This window comes from Setaria viridis, chromosome 1 (assembly GCF_005286985.2).
Source record: "Setaria viridis chromosome 1, Setaria_viridis_v4.0, whole genome shotgun sequence".
Lineage (NCBI taxonomy): Eukaryota > Viridiplantae > Streptophyta > Magnoliopsida > Poales > Poaceae > Setaria > Setaria viridis.
Window position 1 is genome coordinate 147,809 of NC_048263.2, and position 13,932 is coordinate 161,740.

The 13,932-nt window shown below is 46.4% G+C and overlaps 4 protein-coding genes across 4 annotated transcripts; 2 read left to right on the plus strand and 2 right to left on the minus strand.

Moving 5' to 3' along the window:
• Positions 1-103: 103 nt before the first annotated feature.
• Positions 104-2,527, minus strand: LOC117843850 (uncharacterized protein At3g28850). The gene has a single exon (XM_034724585.2). It carries the CDS (start codon positions 1,188-1,190, stop codon positions 294-296), a length of 897 nt encoding a protein of 298 aa, XP_034580476.1. The 5' UTR covers positions 1,191-2,527; the 3' UTR covers positions 104-293.
• Positions 2,528-6,789: 4,262 nt separating this feature from the next.
• LOC117850307 (thiosulfate sulfurtransferase 16, chloroplastic) lies at positions 6,790-7,889 on the plus strand. The gene is made up of 4 exons (XM_034732136.2): positions 6,790-7,133; positions 7,230-7,306; positions 7,389-7,459; positions 7,586-7,889. Exons 1-4 carry the CDS (start codon positions 7,015-7,017, stop codon positions 7,733-7,735), a joined length of 417 nt encoding a protein of 138 aa, XP_034588027.1. The 5' UTR covers positions 6,790-7,014; the 3' UTR covers positions 7,736-7,889.
• A 151-nt stretch (positions 7,890-8,040) lies between these two features.
• On the plus strand, positions 8,041-10,773 carry LOC117850316 (thiosulfate sulfurtransferase 18). The gene is made up of 4 exons (XM_034732147.2): positions 8,041-9,855; positions 9,953-10,202; positions 10,325-10,378; positions 10,477-10,773. Exons 1-4 carry the CDS (start codon positions 9,833-9,835, stop codon positions 10,564-10,566), a joined length of 417 nt encoding a protein of 138 aa, XP_034588038.1. The 5' UTR covers positions 8,041-9,832; the 3' UTR covers positions 10,567-10,773.
• Positions 10,774-10,855: 82 nt separating this feature from the next.
• LOC117850286 (uncharacterized) lies at positions 10,856-13,816 on the minus strand. The gene is made up of 8 exons (XM_034732115.2): positions 13,258-13,816; positions 12,642-13,171; positions 12,456-12,506; positions 12,261-12,368; positions 11,808-11,903; positions 11,615-11,716; positions 11,476-11,535; positions 10,856-11,382 (listed from the first exon to the last, which is right to left on the minus strand). Exons 1-8 carry the CDS (start codon positions 13,778-13,780, stop codon positions 11,317-11,319), a joined length of 1,536 nt encoding a protein of 511 aa, XP_034588006.1. The 5' UTR covers positions 13,781-13,816; the 3' UTR covers positions 10,856-11,316.
• Between the last annotated feature and the right edge of the window lie 116 nt (positions 13,817-13,932).

The window sequence follows — 13,932 nt, forward strand, 5'->3', positions numbered from 1 at the left end:
CCTTCATCTGTGCAATTAGCTTTGTAATTAGTCTATATTTAATACTTCTAATTAGTATACAAACATCCAATGTGACATGGGCTAAAGTGACTTTAGCCCCCAGTAAACAAAAGAAAAAACAGGATTATTAGTAGCAGGGAGCATATAGCATTTAATTTGAATGCACCAGGATTGGCTTGATTGATTACAAGCACACTCATCTCCCACCAAGTCGGGAGAAACTTGCACTACTACTACACTAGTACTGGACAAGAATTCAAGCTGGGTGGGTGGCTGGAAACCTGAAGATGAGATCAGGAGCAGATTGGGCAGAGCACGAGGCCGTTCTCGTTGCACTCCCCGCAGCGCACCACCACGGTGGTCGTCCGGCGCCTGCAGTTGCTCCCCTTGGTTGTTGGTTGGGGAACAGTGGGCACGGCCACAGCGACCTTGCGGCTCCCCGAGCAGTCGAAGCAGGGGAGGAACCGCATGCCGCCGCAGCCGTCGCAGCAGTAGGCGCCCCCGCGCGCCCTGGGCAGGCCCTCCAGCAGCGGCGCCAGGAGGCCCTGCTCGTCCAGGCGCAGCACCTCCTCCGCGCCGCCCACGTGGCGGCCCCGCACGAAGAGCCTGGGGAGCGACGGCGCCGCTTCGCCACCGCCAGCGCAGAGGTGGTCCCTGAGCTCCTCCCTGAAGCCGCGGTCCATGGAGACGTCGCGCTCCCGGAAGGCGACGCCGTGGGCCTGGAGCGCGGCGCGGACGGCGTTGCAGGCCTCGAAGGTGGCGCGGACCCCGCGGAGGGAGGTGGTGTAGAGCAGCACGGACGCGGATGGAGGCTTTCCGCTGGGAGCGTTGCCGTCGATTGGGCGGAGGGGGAAGCGGATGCGGCGGCGGCGGTCGGGCTTGCACGAGGAACTAGATGGACTGGGAGGCAAGGGAGGCCTTGCCGGGGTGGAGGGGTCGTGGAGGCCGGCCATGAGCTCCCAGGAGTTGATGACCTCATCCGGCTTCGTTTGGGGAGGAGGGGGAGGAGGAGGAGGAGGCGGCGGAGGCGCAGCAGCAGCGGAGGTGGGAGAGGAGGAGGAGGAGGAGGAGTTGTAGGTGAGGATGCCGTAGGTGGAGGATGTGAGGGAGACGATGTGGTGGTGGGAGATGATGCGGCGGCGGTCGTCCTCGCCGCCTTCCTCCAGCAACGCCGAGGACACGCACCCCATCCTCCCCCTTCTATGGAAGGGAAGGGAAGGGAATGAATATAATGGTGGATGGAACAAGGGGACGGAGGGGGGAGGAAGAAATGGGGATTCAAAATTTCAAATGCTGCTGGCTCGAAACGCTCTAAGGAAGGAGAGGGGTATCCTGGGCATTTCAATCCTCCTCTCTTCTGTTTCGAAAAAGGGAAGCCGGCAGCCTCGATTGGAACGAGTCAAAGTCAATTGAATGGCCCGGCCCCCACCAGTCCAGCAGCGTCGTCAGTCAGGTGGAGGTGGTGGACTGGACTAGCTGGGCTTCCATATATGGGCTTTCTTCCTCTTCTTCACCATCCAGCAGAATTAAGGCACACTTGACACAACCAGCCTTCACAAATTAAGGCACAAACCATGAAACGAACAGTAGTCGTGTGCAGCCTCATTTTCCTTCAATATTACCGCTAGTTATAGAGTCCAAAACAAAGTTTGTTTCATCTTGAGAAAATTAAGGCTCTCTTTGTCAGGACTCAGACTCCTTAAAAAATAGCTCCGTCTTTCAATGGAGCTGAAGTTGTTTTAAAAAATATTTGGCAGAACAACTCCTCCCTATTTTCATGAATGGATGGAAGAGGTTTAATGTCAATGTACCCTTGGCTATCGACCTGTGTGTATTTATTATTAGTTTTTAATTTCAGTTTGAATGGAATAAAAAAATTTAAAAAATAATGCTTAATCAAATATTAGGTCTATGATCGTGCATTGCTACGGGTGGGAAAAAACAATTCATTTGCATAAGAAGCATGCAACATATCTTCATGAAGCAGTACGAGAACAATAATATTAATCATTCTGTAAGCAAAGAAAGAACAAAGTCTAGCAAAATATTTTAAAATATATGAAGGGGCCTCTATGAAGTAAAAGGGCCTGGAAAATGTTATAGATGGCAGCAAAATAGAAATAAAAACTTAAAATATTCAATTTTGATCGCTAAGCTAGTTGATATGTTTGTATACATGGTGCAATTAACTCTTGCGAATTTCGATTGAAGTTTTGTCATGACAATAGCACAATATTCTTGGGATATTATTTTTTGAACAAAATATTAAGTTTTAATAACGGCTTACTCATTAGTTGAATATATCGCTCCAGGCGATGCGGGGCGTTAGCTGAGCTGAGCTGAAACAAGTGACCAGGGGGTGTTTGGATACGAGTGCTAAATTTTAGCAGGATCACATCGGATGTTCGAATGCTAATTAGGAGGACTAAATATGAGCTAATTATAAAACTAATTGCATAGATGGAGTCTGATTCGCAAGACGAATCTATTAAGACTAATTAATCCATCATTAGCAATGGTTACTGTAGCACCACATTGTCAAATCATGGACTAATTAGGCTTAATAGATTCGTCTTGCGAAGTAGACACTATCTGTGCAATTAGTTTGTAATTAGATTATGCTTAATACTCCTAATTAGTATCAAATATCCGTTGTAGCAGGTGAAAGTTTAGCAAGAGGTATCCAAACATGCCCTAGGAATCCTTAACCGAGGGGAAGAGCAAGAAGAGATGATCGGATAAGCCAGCGCGCGAGACCCAAGAAGAGATCTGCGGATGCATGATTGATGCAGCTGGTGCAGGAGGGATAGATCACCGATCCTTTTCATCATCATATATACGGCCTGCCATGATTGGCCGTCCCGTACCATGACAAGGAGACGGTCGCTGAGAGAGACATGCTGAGTCGTCGCTATAACAGCACTCCACGTTATCCATCCATCCATAGCCCCTTCCTGAAAATTGACTAAGGAGGCGTTTTGTTCTTTGTTTATTTTTAGCACGTGTCACATCGAATATTTAGATACTAATTAGGAGTATTAAACGTAGACTATTTACAAAACTCATTATATAAGTGGAGGCTAAACGACAAGATGAATCTATTAAGCCTAATTAATCCATCATTAATAAATGTTTACTGTAGCAACACATTGTCAAATCATGGACTAATTATGCCATTTAGCCTCCACTTATGTAATGAGTTTTGTAAATAGTCCACATTTAATACTCCTAATTAGTATCTAAACATTCGATGTGACATGTGCTAAAAATAAGCAAGAGTAACCAAACTAGGCATAAAGCGTGCTCCAAGCTAGGATATAACTAACTCATGAATCGATTCAACCCACTGTAAAGCGGCAGCAAGGCCTCCTCCCGCGCATCTTCCCTCCCTCCCGAACCATCATTCCCCATTGGAAACCCTAGCACCACCACCCCTTCTCCCTTCCCCTCCCATCTCGATGTTGCCGGAGCTGGCCCGCCGGATGCTCGTGCGACAGCTAGGAGGGTGCGGTGACGGCGGAATCCTCCGATTCAGGCTGCTCTAGCCCAAATCTGGGTTGAGTTGGGTGAGGGCGAGTTGCCCGCGGCGGCATCAACGGAGGCCGCGCGTGGGTGTGTGGCCGGCAGCGGCAGCAGGGGGGCAAGGTGGCCTGCGACGGTGTTGGCAATGGCCGCATGAGAGCGGTAGCCTAATGCAGCGACCGCACGGGTAAGGCGGCTCGCGGAGTGGGAGCTGCAGGCTTCGATCATCGAGCTTCCATCTACTTCACCCGAGATGCACCTACGCAGTGTGGCGGTTCGGTAGGCACCGGCGGGGGTCGCAGCCATGGCAAACTGGTTAGTAGAGTTTTATGAAAATCAATTAGTAGAGTTAGTTTGTTTTAGTAGATTTAGCTCAAGCTTGTTAGCAATGTGTCGGTGCTTTGTATCGCCGACTAGTGCTTATACGCCGCGCTTTCCTTACTTCAAATGGCTAACATACAAGAGACAAGGAGTTATACTGGTTCAGGAAGATCCCTACATCCTGCCGTTTCGGCAGGAGTCGTGTTCCTTGGATCAAGTGCACTGGGCTTACAATGGGGTGCTTGCAAGCAAGCGTTCGTGCAATATGTGGGTGTATGTGTTGAATGCGGGAGAGAGTGAATGGAGGTCCGGTTCCCTTTATATAGGTCAGGGATCGGGCAACAACGTTGAGAAATTCGGGGGTTGCGGCGTGGTTGGGTCTTCCTTGCACCAAGAGGCTTCCTTATCCTATCCCCTTGGCTAGTCGTGGGCCTCGCACGTCTTGTACGGCCTGTGCGGCATGGGCTGCTTACTCACGGCCCAGCCTGCTCCATGGCGTGCTCCCATCCCGTCTGCCAACTCCGTGGCAGTGAACGGGATGGGTGATGTTACTGTCGTCTGTTCTGGTGATGAATGGGCGGGCTGCGATTAGTGGCCTGGACAGGGCGTGCCGCTCGTCCCGGCTTTCCCCGACCTCTTTAGTACGCTCACGGTTGCTCCTCGCCAAAACTTCTATCGCTGGGTCCTACCTCGCCTGCGGGACCGTACCGGGCCTAGCACGGTGACATGGCCTTGATCTGACGGGTCTCCTTGACGGTGAAGGCGATGATGACGCCGGGGCGCGTACGGTCGCGTGTGGCCTCATTCTGCAAGCCGTCCTAGCGGTCCGAAGGGAGTAGCCTCACCCTTGCCTCCCCTTCCAGTTAAAGGTCGGCTCCTCTCGCCCGATCATGTCTCCAGCGTGGGGCGGTCAAGGGGGTCATGCCGTGCATTTATTGTCTCTCGTACAGTGTAGGCCTTCCTGAGTCAAGGAGTGGATGAGGCGGCCCCACCCAAGCTTGTTGAGCTGGCGAGTCATGGCTCTTGGCTTCCGATCAAGAAAGGTCGGGCGGTAGCCGCTACATCTTCTGGGTCGTTTCCAGCATGCTTCTAGCTGTTGGTCCTTTGGCCCTTTGGTGCCTAGTTGCATTAAACTCCTTTCCTGAACCCGTCACAAGGTGAGAATCAATCAGTAGAGTTAGTTTGTTTAGTAGAGTTAGCTAAGCTCGTTAGTAGAGGTTTGTGAGAATCAATTAGTAGAGTTAGTTTGTTTAGTAGAGTTAGCTCAGGAGAGAGAGAGAGTGCTCAAATTGTAAGCCGGTAACCAGTATCTCGATCATTTGTATCCTCGTTAAGCCGGGCGGATGCCTTTGATTAAAAAAATTAAACCATTATAATGTCAGTGTGCAATGACTCATGCATGCTATGCTTGCATGATGATATTTGTTTACATTTGAGAAGCTGTCTGCCTCGTAGGACGGCGACGAATCTAATCGTCCATCCATGTGTCGCCACATCAGCATGGCTATCCACCACCCACTTCAACCAAAATTATTCCATCCCATCCACTATCCACATCCTCTACCTACTTACTGTATATCCATCTGCATTATTGTCTTCCTCCGATCAGGCTCTACATGGCTACTTTTTTTTTTCAAATATAGTACAAATGCATGCGCTCCCCAACACGCATGTACAGAAACATACGAGCACTTTTGAGGGACGGAGTCACCGGACCACTACTTTAACCTTTGATTAGAGTAGTAGTAGTAAACACATTTAAGCTATATGTGATATTTAGGAACTACTCCCTCCGTCCAAAAAAGAATGCAATTCTGGAACAGTGTCATGATTTACTGTATCAAGTTTGACCTATTATAGATGAAAAAGTATAAATATATATAATATCAAATAAACATCATTAGATTAATTACGAAATGTATTTTCATAATAAATTAATTTGGAGCTATAAATGTGAATACTATTTACTACAAACCTGGTCAAACGTGAAGCATTTTAACTGGCACACATACCATAGTTGCATCCTTTTCAGGACAGAGGGAGTACTATTATATTGAAGAATGATTTAGCCATAATCCATTTTCAAAAGTTAATTTCAAGCGTTCAAATATGTATTGATGGCTAAAATTAAAATTAAATCTCCTAATTGATTTGATTTATATAATTAACTCTCCTTCAGTCATGATTGCCTAATGTTTTCGTACAAAAAAGGTTTCTATATATGTTGGAGTGTTTGAAATCGATATGCCTCTCTTTCAAAATTATATATTGTTCTTGGAAGCACTAAAAGAATTCATATGCGCATATCGTTAATTTATCTTGAAAAATTAATGGTTCCTAGATTTTATAAAATAATAGCAACAGATATAGTCATCCCTACGTACTAACACGGCTCATTTTTTCCGGTGGCAAGCAATGTGCCTAGCACATTAATATTTGAAGATCCATGACATGGGTAGTGCGAGTCTGCGTGTGTGAGATATGTTCGTTTATATACTACTCCACACATTCCAAATTATACATTGTTTTAACTTTTCTAGATTCTATAGTTTGTTATTTACTTAAATATACACTATATCTAGATTTATAAAAAAAACTATGAATTTGGAAAAGTCAAAATAGACTTATAATTTGGGATAGAGAAAAACGAAAAAAGAGAGGTCAAATATTATTTTTATAAGAGGAAGATGAAAAGTAGGGGATGATGACTGTTAAATATTTACACATATGTACCTGCCTATAGATGACAAAGGAAAGGAAACTGGAACAAGGACGCGGCTAATCGTGCATATGTAGGGGGAAAGAAAAGAAAAGAAAAGAGGGTGACGCGCGTTCCCACTGGCCGGCCGGCGATGGCACTCGTCCCCATCGCATGGATGCCAATACCTAATAATATTCTAGTATTGTTATCCATTCGGTCCAGCTGCCAGTTGATGGAGGGATGGATGAGTACGTTCCTCTTCTTCCTCCTCTGCACCTGCTTGCTGCCCTGCTATAAATAACGCTAGATGCTGGGCGACCTGATAAGCCGAAGAAAAATCAAAGGCTCTGCTCACCTCTGATCTCATCTCATCTCATTTGAGAGCTATCTAGCATCTATCCGCTCATCCAATCCAATTAGCTAGGGTATCCAAAAACACAAGACAGAGAGACAGAGAGATCCACACGTACATGGGCTCCCTGAGAGGAGGAGGAGGAGGCATGGAGGAAGCAGCAGCGATCCCGATGGTGGACGCGGACGAGGCATGCGCCCTCCTCAGCGCGGCCACGCACCAGTACCTCGATGTCAGGTATTCGGCTTCGTTCTGCCTGCTCATCTGTTGAATGAATTGTCTGGCCTTCCTTGTAGCATGCATGTAGCTAATGGGCTAGCTAGCTGCCTGCAGGATGTGGGAGGACTTTGACAAGGGCCATGTCGCCGGTGCTCGAAATGTTCCCTACTACCTCTCCGTCACTCCACATGGTACAGTAGTGCTCCACATCAATCAATCAATCAATCAATAATTCCTATGATTAATCAGTCTGTAATTAATAATTCCAAGCAGGGAAGGAGAAGAATCCCCACTTTGTAGAGCAGGTCTCTGCGCTCTATCCCAATGACCAGCACTTGATTGTGGTAAGCATGCATCTTATCGATCTTATCTTATGTTTCTGATGATCAAGTGATAGATAGATGATGTTTCTGATGATCAAGTTATAGATGATCTAATGAAAAAAAAAACACACTCCCGCATGCATGCAGGGCTGCCGCTCCGGCATCCGGTCCAAGCTCGCCACTGCAGACCTCCTCGCCGCGGGCTTCAAGAATGTGAGGAACCTTGACGGCGGATACCTCTCCTTGCTCCGAACCACCACAAATCAGCATCACCACAACCGCCCATCACCTGCTTAATTACTGCAATTGGCTACTGCTATATGATGGTCGACCATATATTCTATCTAATTATTTCCTCTTGATTGCTAGCTACCACCATAGACCATCATCGATCGGTATGTATATGCACTAAATTAAAGAGGAATGCAATAATGAAATCAGTGTTCGCCTACACGCCGTGTAAATGTTACTTGATGGCCTACCGTGCAGTTTAGGGCCTAAATAGTGATCACACAGTTCAACCGTTTACACGGTAAAAAAAGTCCTACACGACTTAAACGGTGTACATGAAATGGTGATTACACAGTTTTACACGGCGAGTAGACCGTTTTAAAACAACGTTTAGGCGATAGGAAAGTATGAACTACAACTAATTGTGAATCAATATGGCATTTGTTATCGAGAGAATTCCCTATTTGACACTCATATAATGAGTGGTTCCTTTCTTGGCCTTCAAATTTTTTTCCTTCCTTATTTGACACTAACTTGGGTTCCTCATTTGACACTCCCGGTCATTCCGTCAGTTAACTCGGGTGAACAGTAACCCGTTGATACTTCCACCCTATTTTACTAAACAAAACGACATTCAAATCACTTCTAAAATTCATGAAATTTTTTTAGTGATATAAAAGATAGAGATGAACTTATTTTACTCAAAAACACACACATATATCATTTTAAATCTTAAAACTAAAATTCATCAAAATACACTACTTTTAAAGAATATGTGAATTTTTAGTGCATAAAAATACTTTCAAAAAATGATGTAAAAATACCCAATATCACTACAACATGATGAAGTAATTTATAATTTATAACTATAAAATGAGTTCATCTCTATCTTTTATATAACTATAAAAAATTTCATGAATTTTATAGGTGATTTGAACGTCGTTTTGTTTAGTAAAATAGGGTTACTGTTCACCCAAGTTAGCTGACAGAACGAACGGGAGTGTCAAATGAGGAACCAAAGTTTAAGTCAGTGTCAAATAAGGAAGGAAAAAATTTTGAGGGTCAAGAAAGGAACCACTCATTATATGAGTGTCAAATAGGAAATTCTCTCTTTATTATTTTATTTGAGAACCTTCAACTAGTAACACCCAACCTATGATTAGATCTTTAGTCAAATTGACTTTTAAGCTTTCTAACTTTTTATATTTGGATGATGAAATATCAAAATTTCTAATTTTTCATTTGCATAAGTATGAATTTTATTGCAATCTTTCAAATGTGTAGTCCGTGTGTACACGCTGTAGGCACGTCCTACTCGCTACTCGAGGGGTGACCTAAAGACTACCGTTTAGCGTTTAGGTGAACATTGAAGGAAATACAATGAATTTCAAGCTTCTCCGATATGATCCATCTTACAACGAGCAGTTATAACTGTATATATCACTTGATTATTGTTCCATCCCTAGCTACTACAAAAACTCTTTTATTCCTTGTCTCACATCTTTTAAGACCGTGAAAATTAAACCTAGAGTTTCTTTCATGTTTGGCAACCCTCGAGCCATGCATGGAACCATTTCGGTACCGTTAAGCAAGTTTAATTAGTTTGGAAAGCATGTCCATATATCAATTTTGAAACATGAAAACGAACAACGAAAGATGAAATTGGAGCCATTAGTGAAGCATATAATAAGCCACGCGGCGGGTGCTTGATATAGAGATGAAGAAATGGGGCCCTCCCCTTTATTTCTCTCTCTATCTAAAAAAAAGGTTTGCGTAATTGTAAGGCAATTGGAACAGGTACAGGTCGAATCCTAATTCCTTCACTAAGAATGGTCCCACGATGCAACTGGTCGCTCCTACATGATATAAAGAGTTGTCTTGTCACATAATTTTACTACTTGTAATTCATTTATTGGAGCACGCAAAGAAGTTTGCCGGATCATTATTATTAAATGTTGTGCCAACAATCGGAAACCTAACCAAAGTGGTGCGGTGGGCACCATGTATCATATTGGTGGATGGATTGGATGGGACAAGCTATAACTAGCCAAAGCATCCTCCTGTCCGGACGGTGGAGTACTACACTGACTAGTAGTGAGCAGGGGCAGGGGCAGCGGAGAGCCGCAGGCCAGAGGCAGAGGAAGCTCAGCTTGTTGATCGATCATGGCGCCGGAGACCTGCGGCAGGTATGTGCATATGTAAACACCCAGCAGCAAGGATGGATGCTGTTTCCATACCCAGAGCTGCGGATGGATGGATTGAATTCTTCATGGTTGGTTGCAGGTCTGCTGAGCCGTCGGTGGTGACGGTGGACGTGACGGCGGCGAGGGAGCTGATGGCGCCGGCCGGCGGCCACCGCTACCTGGACGTGAGGACGGAGGAGGAGCTCAGCAGGCTGGGGCATCTGGTGGAGCTGGACAGGTCCCTGAACGTGCCCTACATGTTCACCACCCCGCAGGGAGGCCGCGAGAAGAATGCTCACTTTCTGGAGCAGGTGGCCTCGCTCTTCACCAAAGACGAGCACGTCCTAGTGGTGCGCTGTTTTTTGTTTTTGTTTTTTGGCCAAGAAGATTCGTGCTATCTATTTCATTCATTTCCTGCAACAACAACTAAAATGTTATCCAAATAAGCAATCTGCACTGCACTGCACTGCAGGGGTGCCAAAGCGGCAAGAGATCGGAGCTAGCATGCCTTGATCTCCAAGCAGCAGTACGTATTATTACCATATTATACCTATATATGTTTATATATACATATATAAAATATAAACATATGCTGACCACCGTGCCTGCAAACAATATATGCAGGGATTCAAGAACGTCAAGAACATGGGCGGCGGCTACCTCGCCTGGATCGACCATGGCTTCCCCGTCCACCACCCACCACGCACGGCCTAGCCTAGCCTAGCCTCACCAACCAGCAGCTCAAGCATCCAAGGCTCCACTTGTTGTCCTCGCTACCAAAATAAAATGAAATAAGCTAGTACTGCCTTATTGCTCTTGCTATTCTGTACTTGTATTATCATTGTCACGGGATATGATTCCCCAACTGTATGTTTCCATGCAGTGCTAATAAAACGTACGGTGATTAAATCACACAACCAACCAGTTACTGTAGGTTTCCCTCCCCTATCTGACACCAAACAAGAAAATGCAGCATGCTGCAGGGAGGCCAACACCAAGCTAATGAATGTTCCACATATGAGAAAGATGACTTATTATCCTACACTAAAATTTGAAATTAGTCTTCAATTGACTGATTTGTCATCCACCCGCAACAGTATGCAGTGACAACAAACTATATGCTAACAAAAACAAGACGACGGCAGGAGGCAATTTTGATCTTCATTTATACAACAACCCTCAAATGTGTCCCCAACTTCATTCAGTTCTAAACACAGATAGGACCAGGGAAATACCGTCTGTTTATCTGCTTACTGTTGCCACTGATCTTTTACCACTTCAATCAACAAGCTCCCTCCCTCCCATCACACGTGTGCTGGGCCTTACTGCTTGCTCACAGAATCGCCAAAACAAATAAAGGAGGTCTCTCATGGCCGGACCTGGCATTGCCTCCTTGGTCTTCCCACGCCAAAGCCAACAGAGGCGGCTCTGCTTGGCCTCACCTCCTCCAAACAAATAACAAGGTTACAATAAGTAAGACTCAACCACAGTCCGCCCAAACTTCTGCTGGACATCCTTTGGAGTCTCAATCTGCAAACAAGTTGATGGCAAAATCAGATAAGGTGTCGAGAATGAGAATATTGGAATGGGTAGGTAAATTTTGAGAAACAAATGGGCACATACAGCATTCAAAGCTATGAAGAGAGCTTTAATCACATTAAGCGGGTTCCTTGATCCAATAATCTGAAAGTTTTATAAACAATAAAAGTCAGTTCTTCCAAATGCAAATGGAATGATACGCTTTTTGATAGAAGAAACGCACCTTTGACTTGACATTGCTGAAACCAGCCAAGTACAGCACAGTTTCAACAGTCCTACCAGCAGCAGACATTCCACTCCTCATTGGTCCGGGCCAGAGGTATATCTTAAGATACACAAGCAGCCATCAGGTTCATCAAAGTTACCACAACACGATTGGTAAATACAAGAGTGGCTTATTATTTCCGTGTGTTCACCTTTGTTTTCTCATATTTGGCCTGGATAGCATGAGCAATTGTGTGATCCTCATATCGCTCCATGTAGTGGAGATTCTGGAAGCATTTCTCATATGCCTGATGAAAACAAAAGAGAACTCCTGTAAGGTAAGACCTAGATGCCTCAGTTGACTCATCTAACTCCAAATGAAGCATGAAAGCAGTCTGTGAACTAAAGCATATGAGAGAAATTATAATTAATCAGTTATTTCCAAGGCCAAGGATTCTTTATTTATGATTATATTTTAGAAGTCAATACTGGCTAACCAAATTTGTCTTAACAGGAACAGAATCCTGTATACACAATAACCTCATCACGCATCAAGCAGAATACAATAAGAAATAAAGCAGACAAAATGAAGATGCAGCATTCAAATTAGCCATAGGGCCATAGATAAGTTCAGTAATTTGTTTGGAAAGGCAAATCGTGCATACCCTCTGTATTGCAATCTTGGCTGTTGGCCCTTTAGCTTTTGCGAAGCCTACAACACCATGGTAGTTTCCAGTGGCCAATAATGCTGTGAATTTTGCTATTTGGCCTCCCTGGTACACAAAATGTAAAATTAGCCAGCGGCATTGGTGAAAAGGCTATAAGTAGCAGTTGAAACCACTGAAGCAAAGAAAACGGACCTTTGTGACCTTGCATGTCCTGTTAACATCGATAACTTTGATGTCAAAACCCTGTCAAGTGTATCATGGTCATATCTGTCAGTTAGTATACATAAGGCAACATGAAAGACTAACGGTGGAAGACACACCCAGGGGCAAAAGATTGCTAGGCCAATTGAACCATTTCCAACTGATGCTTTCACTTACTTTTCTGTACATAGGCCTCCTCTTTTTCTCGGAGAGGGAATTGCGCTCCTCCACCAAATCCTTGATTTCCTCCTCCAAAACTCTGCCTTTCTTACCGAAGGTGTGATCCAACTCTGCCAACTTGTCCTCAATCTTCTTCTCGATAGCATTGAGTTTCTCTATGAGCATGTCATCCCTCTCCTTTGCTTCATTGAATTCCTCGTCGTCGTCATCCTCAAGTTGCTCCCCCTGGATCATCTGCTTCTCCTTGTCAAAGCCTGCATTGAGCACCAGATCCTCTGGAGAGCCAACCTGCTGGTGCTGAATGAGCCCAAAGTTTGCAGGGTTACTGGGGTCGAAGGCCTCCTTGCACTCCATGATCCTAACCGCTCTGTTGAGCTTCTGGAGGAGAACGAAGCGCTCTTTGCCGGTGGCGTCCTTGAGGCGGTTCATCATGTCGCCGATGACCCTGTACTCGAGTGGCAGCTTGAGGTGGCGCTCCTCGAACTTGTCGATTTTGGTCATCCATTTGTGAGCCTCGTCGAGGGTCTCTGTCAGGTTGCATGATGGCAAGGGGTAGAAGATCGGAATGTGACAAAAGCTGGCATGGTGGAAATGGTAGGGATAGGATGATTACCGGCCTCCGCGAATGATCGCAGGAGCTCCCCGTGTCGCTTGCACTTGCGCTCGAACTCGTCGACGCGGCGCTTGATGGCGTCGGGCGTGTAGCGCTCGTCGTCCTCGTCGCTGTCGGAGTCGGTGGGCTCCCAGTAGCCTTCGTCGGCGGCGGCGGCCTCCTTGGCCTTGCGGCGCTCGAGCTTCTCGATGAGCGGCTTGACGCCCAGGTAGTCCTCCTCTTCCTCCTCCTCCTCTGGCTTTCCCTCCTGGTCGCCGTCCCTGGCGCGGCGGTCCTGGCGCTCCCGCTGGCGCTCGCGCTCGACCTCGGCGAGCAGCTCGTGGACGGCCCGCTCGCTCTGGATCTGAGGCCTGGCGCCCCCCGCGGAGGCGGAGAAGGCCAGGTGGCGGCGCGGGGGCGCTATCCGCGAGCCTAGGTGGTGGTGGCGGGGAAGTGTGGTGGAGCCCGCGTGGTGGTGCGACCGCAGGGAGAGGAGTCGGGCCCACGCCGCGGCGGCGCGGGAGCGTGCTGCGGCGGCGGCCATGGCGGCGGGGGGAGAGGCGAGCAGAAAGAAGGTGGAGGAGAGAGGGTTTTTGAGTGATCGCCCGGCCCCCCCTGCTACCGTGGGCGGAATGAGGTCTAGATGGGCCTTTACTACTGAATTGAGCCCATGGGCTAGCTAGCTCTCGTGCGTTT

Bases quoted from the DNA above. Each gene is read 5' to 3' on its own strand.
- LOC117843850 (XM_034724585.2), bottom strand. From the start codon at position 1,190: ATGGGGTGCGTGTCCTCGGCGTTGCTGGAGGAAGGCGGCGAGGACGAC.
- LOC117850307 (XM_034732136.2), top strand. From the start codon at position 7,015: ATGGGCTCCCTGAGAGGAGGAGGAGGAGGCATGGAGGAAGCAGCAGCG. The intron at 7,134-7,229 runs GTATTCGGCTTC...AGCTGCCTGCAG, and splicing joins CACCAGTACCTCGATGTCAG to GATGTGGGAGGACTTTGACA. The intron at 7,307-7,388 runs GTACAGTAGTGC...AATTCCAAGCAG, and splicing joins CCTCTCCGTCACTCCACATG to GGAAGGAGAAGAATCCCCAC.
- LOC117850316 (XM_034732147.2), top strand. From the start codon at position 9,833: ATGGCGCCGGAGACCTGCGGCAG. The intron at 9,856-9,952 runs GTATGTGCATAT...GGTTGGTTGCAG, and splicing joins GCGCCGGAGACCTGCGGCAG to GTCTGCTGAGCCGTCGGTGG. The intron at 10,379-10,476 runs GTACGTATTATT...CAATATATGCAG, and splicing joins GCCTTGATCTCCAAGCAGCA to GGATTCAAGAACGTCAAGAA.
- LOC117850286 (XM_034732115.2), bottom strand. From the start codon at position 13,780: ATGGCCGCCGCCGCAGCACGCTCCCGCGCCGCCGCGGCGTGGGCCCGA. The intron at 12,507-12,641 runs GTAAGTGAAAGC...TACACTTGACAG, and splicing joins GGAGGCCTATGTACAGAAAA to GGTTTTGACATCAAAGTTAT. The intron at 11,536-11,614 runs GTGCGTTTCTTC...TAAAACTTTCAG, and splicing joins TCAGCAATGTCAAGTCAAAG to ATTATTGGATCAAGGAACCC.